This window comes from Phragmites australis, chromosome 22, assembly GCF_958298935.1.
Source record: "Phragmites australis chromosome 22, lpPhrAust1.1, whole genome shotgun sequence".
NCBI lineage: Eukaryota > Viridiplantae > Streptophyta > Magnoliopsida > Poales > Poaceae > Phragmites > Phragmites australis.
This window is the reverse complement of record NC_084942.1, coordinates 13,596,675-13,605,917: the sequence shown is the minus strand read 5'-3', so window position 1 is coordinate 13,605,917 and position 9,243 is coordinate 13,596,675. Positions and strand designations below refer to the sequence as shown.

General features: G+C 45.5%; 1 protein-coding gene across 1 annotated transcript; it reads right to left on the bottom strand.

The window, feature by feature from the left end:
• Positions 1-731: 731 nt before the first annotated feature.
• Positions 732-4,047, bottom strand: LOC133904886 (chloride channel protein CLC-a-like). Its single transcript, XM_062346524.1, has 4 exons — positions 3,639-4,047; positions 3,143-3,521; positions 1,385-3,046; positions 732-1,111 (listed from the first exon to the last, which is right to left on the bottom strand). The coding sequence occupies exons 1-4, from the start codon at positions 3,884-3,886 to the stop codon at positions 1,013-1,015; spliced, it is 2,388 nt and encodes a 795-aa protein (XP_062202508.1). The 5' UTR covers positions 3,887-4,047; the 3' UTR covers positions 732-1,012.
• Positions 4,048-9,243: the final 5,196 nt, after the last annotated feature.

Here is a 9,243-nt window from a genome sequence, read left to right as displayed (position 1 = left end):
AAATCGTTTCCACATAAGTCCATTCTCTACAAATTGTTGAAATTAAAGAGCACATCTTATAGCACCACATATCGACCTTGAATTTTTGGTTGATCAAAGGTGTTTGCATTCCGTGTGGTCCACAATGCCAGTTGGATGCCCCAAAACCAATGAAGCAATCTCACTCTAACCCAAACGGAAATGCACACAAAAAGAGGGGAAAATCTATGCAGCAGTGCTGCAGACGCTTTTCCCCTATAGCATCCTCACATGTCTCATATCTTAAAGCAGTGGATCTCATTCGGATAGAAAATTATCACGTATGTTAATTACTTGACATATATAATTAGCGTTGAGTGGATCTTATCAATCGCTTTTAAGACCCATGTTAGGATATGTAGTGGTCATCCAAGCAGTGCTACAAGAGGAGGCATCTATAGAACCACTACATAGAATCACAGAAAAACAGGAGATAATCAATGAACTATTCATAGCTACATGTAGAACATGTGTACATTTTGTTTTTTTATAGTAGAATAAAACATATCTCAGCCTCAACATCCCGAGATATACATAACAGCCATGTGTACAATTTGTAGGTACCCTGTGAAATTTTTATACCGTTTCTTGGGCTCTTTAGCTTCCCAAATCCAAGTTATCATATCATGTCCCCCTACCAAATTGACAGCTTGATCCTTTGCAAATTGCTCTTAGAGGCGCAAAATGATGCAAAAGAATCAGGCAACAACTAGTTGAAACATCTAAACAAAAACTGATATATGGCATCATTGGTGCACGTCCGTTTTGACTACATCGGTCATAGAGCGGAAAAGTACATGTGTGATTTTACATGAACAGCAATTATTCACACACTCTCATATGAGAAGCAAGTAATCCTCAATCTAATTACAGAGAAAAATAAAACAGAAAAAAAGAATCTCATAATCTCATAGAACTAGAAGCAACTTGAGCTTTTTGTTTGGATACAAGGAACATTTAATTACCAAAAATGGTGCTTTAGAGTTTCAGACCTTCAGTGTGCTTTCCTTTTGTTTGCCAGGTGAGGAAATGCACCCAGGATGTTGTGTGCCCTCAGGTCCTGCCTTGTCAGGATCCCCACAATTGAAGATATCTGAAATAAGAAAGAAGAAGAAAAAAAATTCATCACCAAATTCTTCAAATCATAAAGAACCCCAATTCTGCGGAAGTTTGAATTAGTATGATAATATAAGATTCATGTTGTTTGCCCATGTAGCCCCGTTTGGGACACGGGAATTTCACAGGATTCTTACATAAGTATAATGATTTATATGAAATTCGTCCATCCAAAACGATTCCTAAGATCAAATAGCACTCGGAATGTCCATGGATTAACCAATTTTATTGAAGCTGTTTTTTCACTCACCTCAGGGCCTTGGAACTTTGGGATGATGAGCATGTGCCGGAGCGCGCAGCTCCGGAAGAGCACGACGGCCTTGGCCACCGACATGGTCTCGACGACGGTGTACGGCGTGGTGTTGGTGAACGGGTGGAGGTCAATGTACATGTCAAGCTCCTCCGGTGTCAGCTCCACGTCGTCGATCTTCCCGGCCTTCTCTGCGAGCTCCGTCGACGAGAACCGCTCCCTGGCCTCCCAATCCTCCGTCCTCCTCTTCTCCGGCAGGAACCACCGCTTCTTGAGCACGGCAACGAGGTGGGACCGGAGCACGAGCCCGTGCAGCTCCGACACGCACGGGCGCGGCCGGTCCAGCACGGGGAACCCGTTGTGGCTGGTGGACCGCAGCACTTCGACTATGGTTGACACCTTCTCGACGACCTGGAGCGTGACGGCGCGCGGCTTGGCGGCGGCGAGCTCGCCGACAGTGAGGTCCTTCATCCATGGCTCCGGCTTAGGCTCGAGGAACGGCAGCCCCTTGAGGTCGAGGATGATCTCGTAGATGCTGGGGTTGAACGCGTCGCCGACGGTCTTGGCGATGAGCAGCACGAACATGGTGACGGGGAGCAGGAGGAGGTTGTTGGTGAGCTCGAGGAAGATGACGCAGAGCGAGACGGTCATCCTCATGGACCCCGACATGAGCGCGGCGGCGCCTAGTACGGCGTAGAGCCCGTGGTCGATGTGCACGAAGCGATCGAGCACGAGCGCGAGGATGCGGCCGTAGGCGGAGCCCATGAGGATGATGGGCAGGAAGAGCCCCGATGGCACGGCGATGCCGAAGGTGAAGAGCCCCAGCACGCAGTAGATGGCGAAGAAGATGAGCAGCGAGTCGAGCCGGAACTCACCGGAGGTACCCGTGGAGAAGATATTGCTGGTGGCGTCGACGTTGGTGGCGTGCAGCAGCGACGCCAGGTCGTTATAGTATCCGGCGGGGCAGTTGAACTGCTTGAAGTTGCCAGACTTCCCCACCGTCGGGCACGCCTCGCCAAATGCCGGGTCGCACGGCGTGCACGGCACGGTGAACGGCAGCACGTACAGCCCCGCCGACGTGAAGACGCACACGGCCAACGCCAGCGCCAGCTTCGCCATCCGGCCCTTGGCGTTGATGAGGTTGTACAGCCGGAGCACCTTGTGGAGGACGTGGTTGTAGAGGCTGCCCAGGAGGCCGCCGAGCACGCCGACGACCGTGACGGGGAGGAGGTCGCCGACGTGGTACGGCACGGTGACGTCGCTGACGTCGAAGATGATGAGCCCGCCCTCGCCGAACATGCCGCACCGCCCGTTGCGGCACACCTCGATGAAGCCCCGCAGCACCACCACGACGGTGGCCGTGCTGAAGAAGGTGCGCCACAGCAGCGCGCTCCGCCACCACGTCGCCACCTCCTCCAGCGCGAACAGCACGCCGCCCACGGGCGAGCGGAAGGCCGCGCACACCCCCGACGACGCGCCACACGTGATCAGGTCGCGCCGGTCGCGGTCGTTGTTGAAGTAGCGCAGCCACCGCCACCGCAGCCGCCAGCGACCCTCGCCGCCCTGGTTGAGCAGGTTCGCCAGGCACGCGCCGATGTGCACCAGCGGGCCCTCCTTGCCGAGATCCAGCCCCGACGACACAGCGCCGATGCTACCGATGATCTGGACCGGACAAGAAACAATTTCTTTGAGAACAGAAAAAAGAAAAAAAAAAGGAAAAGAGAAGTCAGTGCCAACGCAAAGAAACAAGAAACGTGCCTTGACGATGAGCTGCGGCGCGCCAAACATGTTGGGCGTGTCAACGCCGTTGAGGTAAGCCTTGATCTCGGGGATGCCGGGGCCGGCGGCGGTGGGGGCGAAGACGACGCAGAGCAGGGCAGCAACGAAGGTGAGCGCGAAGTTGAGGCCGGCGAAGTAGAAGAAGCCGGCCCAGTAGCGCTTCTCCCGGACGAGGTTGACCATGTGAAGCATCTTGAGGCCGGAGATGTTCTCAATGGCGAGGTTGATGAGCGACGCGATGACGCCGGTGAGGAGGCCAACGAGGAACGCCATGGCCCACTTGAGGAAGATGTACTGCAGCACCTCCACGTTGGATCGGCTCCTCCAATCGTGCTTGAACAGATCATTCTCAATGATCCTGCCCAACCAAGAACAGAGCAATTGAGACAGCGCCGTACGAATCAAGCGATCAATCATCAAACGTGCAAGAACAGAGTCGCGATCGAGCATTATCAGAAAGTGGAAGAATGCTCACTCGTAGTCGAGGCTCTCGATGTGCGAGACCTTGGCGCCGACGATGGCGAGGTGGCTGGCCGTCAGGGTGGTGCTCCGCTTCAGCAGCGGCTGCTCCAGGGAGCTGATGCCATTGCCGTTGCCAGTGCTGGTGCTCTCCGGGTCCTCCGGATTCTCCACACCATCCTCATGCTTGCATTCCACCTCCGGCACAGGACCGGGCGACGTCGTCGGCTCCCTGGAGACCCCCGGGCTCTGCTCCTCCTCCATGGCCGCCCCGGAGACAGAGCTCTGTGACCTCCCTGGTCCCTGTAGCAAGGACAAGAAGATGTGGAGTGAAGGATGGACAATTGGAGGGGACCGTCTCAACGCTCTTATCTGGCTGGGCAACTCGCAAGGATGGGCTACGACTGGTGGTGACCCATTGGCAGGCTGATGAGGTCTCTTGCGAGACGCCTTCACTTCATATAGGGCAAAAGGTTTTGCATCCTCTTACTCTTTTCTTGAAAAAAAATAATTTTGCCCAGTCCTGACATGTAATTTATAAGATTATGTGTTTTGTGTCCCTGTAAACTACACAAATATAATAGTCTTTTCCCTTTTTGTTTATGTTGTTTACTGTTTCATACACATGATAATGCCATTCAATAATCTGATGGACTGATCCCTGCCTTGAGGGGGTGAGATGCCTCTTGGGAGGTCAGCAAAGGCTTCCTCTTTTCGCTGCAAGTGAAGAGTGAAATGTGCACAGCTCATCTGGTGTCCAGTTGCAGCTCATTTGGTGGCCCCTTTCTTTCTTTCTTTTTACTATGGACAATTAGGATATCGAGGGGTGGATTGATCGAACCATCTCATGCATGCAAACAAAGGATCAGCAGTGGTTGTCCGTATCTATGCGGCGCTGAACTTTCCTCGGGTTTTGGATCAAATATACTCGGCAAGACGGCCCTCTAGTAAGAGGCTGAGTGCATTTCAGTAATTTCCCTGGTCTGTAGCATCAGCCACGGAAAAAAGAACTATTTTTAACATGATTTGAGCTATGCACCTACGAGAATATGATCCTTGAATATGGGAAACGGGATATACTAATGCCTTTTCAGCAGCGATATTTATAGTTTTAAGGGGATAAGAACGTAGGAAGTAGGACAATAATTTGGGGCCGTGCTGGGGAATCGCATATGCTTGGAAAGTTACTGATCTATTCTTCAAATGTAAGTTGCATTTAACATATGATTCTTTTGGTGCATTGCATGATGCGCTGCACTTTTGGTCTTTGTACGGCCGTGTTCCATGGTATCCAATAGACACTAGCTGCATTCTCCAGAAAATAGGTTCATGTGGATGTTCATATGGACTGTATTAGATGCCAAGGTTCACATTTCTTATATGATTCCAATGATTGTCAAACACAAGTCATTTTTCTTGGTATGATTTACTGCGTTGCTTATTTAATATTTATATTGGTCCTTACTTTTTTTTTGGTCCTTACTTATTATTAATGCTCAAGCAAATAATGGTCTGTACTTATGTCAATCAGGGTTATGAGATGATATCTATTCATCTTTGAGATGTGAAAGGGTTTTAGATCGAGCAGTGCACTTAACATACAATAGTCTGGGTTTTGTAGTGTGTGTTGGGAACACAAGATTTTCACGAAAATTCTAGGGAAAGCCATGATATAAGGCTTTAGTTGGAGATTATATATTCAATGACCGATTATCCTCAGGCTATGACATATGAGAATTTGTCCATATACTTATAAACAAATAAGTCTGGGCCTATGCTTGTGCAATAGGCAGGGGAGACTATTCATTTATCCGTAAATATTTAACCATAGGACAAATTGAGCTCGTAAAAAGGAATGGACCAAGTACAATGGTAATAAGCTGAGGAGAAGAAGCTTTTGCACATGGATCAAACCTTCAGTATATATTAACATGAGTAGCCAAGTACAAGGTGTCCCAATGAAATATAAAGCATCAGTGCTATCGTTAAAACTAATATATTCTTACTCTTCTACAAATTACATTTTGACAGTAGACTTTGATAATGCGGTAATAGTTTGTGTCATTGCTGCAAAGAGATAAGGTTATATCGGTCCAGGACAAAAGGATTCTCAGATGTTATTATTGTGACGATTTGAAATAACTATGTAGTTTAATCAGTTTTTCAACGTTATATACAAAATTAATAGAAAGATTTTGAGAAACATATTCTACATTATTGTTTTTTGAACCGATGAATCTTACATTATTGATGAACAGCAACAGTTTTCAACGCGAAAAGACACTATCTTAAAGGGTCAGATTAAACCTTTTTTAAAAATCTAGAATTGTACCTATATATTATTATATTGATGTTTCTTGAAATTAAATTTGATGGATTGAAATTGCCTCATGCTTGAGCCAGAGTGAAGAGGCGATGACTCATTTAATCACTGCCTCAAAATGGGTTATTATAGACGGTTGTTAAACTTTATCGTAGACATGTTTGTTTTCACGAGTGTGCTTTATTGGTATCGAAACTGCAAACTCCAGCTTCACATGTAGCCTCCTTACTATCTCACATATACATCATTGCTGATAGCAATAGGATATTTTATCCTTTTGACCTTTGTTGTCCGAAACTTTAATAATTATTTGGGCGTTTATGGCTCCAAATGAAAAGGTTATAGCCTACAAAATTGTATATCTCGTCTAGAGCTACAATTTTTATATAATTTTTTTCTTCATTCGATGCAATTTGTAAATTTATAAAATATTTACCCTACAGACACAGACGGTTTGTTTATGTCGTATGATACATCACATAGGATTTTTCTTAATGTCTGTCTATATCTTATCACAAACGATTTATATCAAAAACCGTATGTCATTTCTAGCACACCAAGATGACCGGTCATGTTATAGACACGTCTATTTTAGCAACCATCTCTGATTAATTTGTCAGTGACGGATCTTAGGAAATAGTCTTTGACACTCCATCTACTTTCATTGTTTTTATGGTAGTGAACAATGAGTATTGAGTCTTTGAACTATTCTGGTATGAGCTTACACTATCACATAATGAGTTATTACAGACGAATTTTAAACCCTATCATAAACAATTATTGGTTTCGTCTCTGCAAAAGTGTCTATGATATCAACCTTGTTACAGACAGTTACAACTTTGTTTGTAATAGAGATGCACACTGATAGATTTTCTGGAAAATCATCTATGAGTTGTAAGAGTCACATATGATTTTTTATTAAAACCCGTCTGTATAAAGTGTCATAGACTGATTTTTTTTTAAAAAAAAACCGTCTATGTGACCATTTCCCCTAGAAGATATTTTGCTTTCTGGAAGCCCTCATGATATGACATGCACACTTCATGATATACAAATTGAACAACATCACATGATGCATTATTTGCATATCACACATTGACACAAACAATAAGAACATCATATTATTCAGAACTTGATCACAAGCATTTACATATCACAAGTAATAAGAACATCACATATTGTTCAGAACACATAAAACTAGCTAGTATACAAAATCCCTTTGCATCATCATCGATGTCATCCTCTAGAAGATGAGATAATTGACGTCATTGACGTCGTCTTCCAAAAGGATGAGATGATTGATATCATTGGTCAATGCCTTCTTCCAGAAGGATAAAAAGATTGACATCATCTCAGTCGCATGGGTTTCAGCACAATGTCAACCCAAGCATCATCTTCAATTATCATCTCGTTGTCATCCGGATCAGGCTCTATCCTAACTAACTTAGTCATGTGCTAGAACCAAATTGCATTGCTGCTAAATCGCCAGCCATGGTTAAGCAAGAAATGCGTGTTCAAACCAGTTTTGCAGTTCACGGAAATGTCTCCATTGTAATGAATAGCAATAGAGACATTTTCATATGGAAGAGCATAATGTAAAATGTGATTCATAGCAAAACAGGGTCCACAAAGGGGCCCTTCACAGCGGCGAAGAGAACATAGTCCACACGACTGAAATCGGCGCCAAGCATCCGCACCGTGGAAGTAGGAATAGGGACAACTCCATCAGGCCAGCGCCGAATAGCAATGAATAGAAGCATTGCTGATATGCGATGGAAACACCACATTACCCACACGTACACAGATCATAGCAAACCCTAACAAACTCTAGCAAAATTGTGATGGAAACCCTATGTTACTCACCTCAACTCAGGGAAGGGGATTCGGCGCCCAAACCTCTCTCCTCCGATGTGGAAAAATCCCTAGCTAACCATCGCGGAATGGGCTCTCGGATGGCAACAAGGAGAGCGAGGTAGTTGAACTCCTCGTCGCTTTATATTTAGTGAGTGAGGGGAGACGAGTGGTTGTGTCTCTGGGAAGCCAATGAGTGAGGGGCGACAAGCGGGTTGTATGTCTAGGAAGCCAAAAAGAGTGGGGAGATGAGAGGTTAAATTTAAAGAAGTACCCGTAGCTTTAACTACAGACGGGTTTTCAAAACATCTGTTTGTGTCTATCATATAGACACAGACGGATCTTACAAGAAACCATCTGTGACAATATCCCATTGTGTTTATATGATAGATACAGATGGATCTATAAAAATCATCTATGAGTTCTAGCACACTCAGACGGCGGTCTTGTTACGGACATGTCTGTCTTAGCAACCATCTGAGGGTATTTTGTTAGTGATGGATTGTAGACAAAATAGCCATATTAGGCCATAATTGTGATTTTGGTGATTAGTGACAACATAGTCATTGAGACTAACAGGTTTGTCAAGAATATATGCTAGTAGGTCTCATGGATACAATACATGAAGAAGACACCAAAGCCGGGACAGAGTTTGGTTGAATTGGAAAAAGTCCCAGGAGAAATGACTACACCGGATAGTTCGGTGCTCCAGATATTTGCACTCACCGGAGCATCTCTGTCAAAGGGGGACAAAGGCATGAAAGCCTCACCGAATAGTACGGTGGCGAAGCCAGGCAACACCGGACAATGAACAGTGCAAAGATGAAAATGAAGCAGAAGATCGTAGCGGATAGTCTGGTAATTGATTTGAACACACCAGAGGAAATCACAGAGTATTGTTGATAAAGGGGATAATGCAGTGACCTCACCGGATAGTTCGGTGATGATGTGATAAGTACCGGAGAAGGCACCAGAGCAATTTACATAGAGAAGATGTTGGCTCAGATGGCTAAGGTAAACTCACCGGAAAGTCTGGTGATGAAGATGGAGTATACACCGGACTGACTGGTGTTCACAGAGGCTTGAGTGAGGTTCCAACGGCCAGTTTCTGAGGAAGTACTCATCGAATGATCTGGTGTTAGTACTATTGTTCTCACCGGATCATCCGGTGTTAACAACTTTTCAGAGATGTTGAGTTAACGGCTAGTGCATGAGTTTGATGCTATAAACACCCCTCCAATCAATCATTTGAGTGTGCTAGAGTCCAGAGAAGTTCATGTACACCTGAGAAGACATCCAAGCCACCAAAGTGCTTAAAGTGATCATCCAAGGTGATTAAGCACAAGATTAATGAGTGATTAGTGCTTATAGGCCTAGAGAGTGAGTTTCTACGTGATTGCTGCCTAGAGAGTGGATCAAGGAGTGATCCAACAGTGTACCTCTTGGT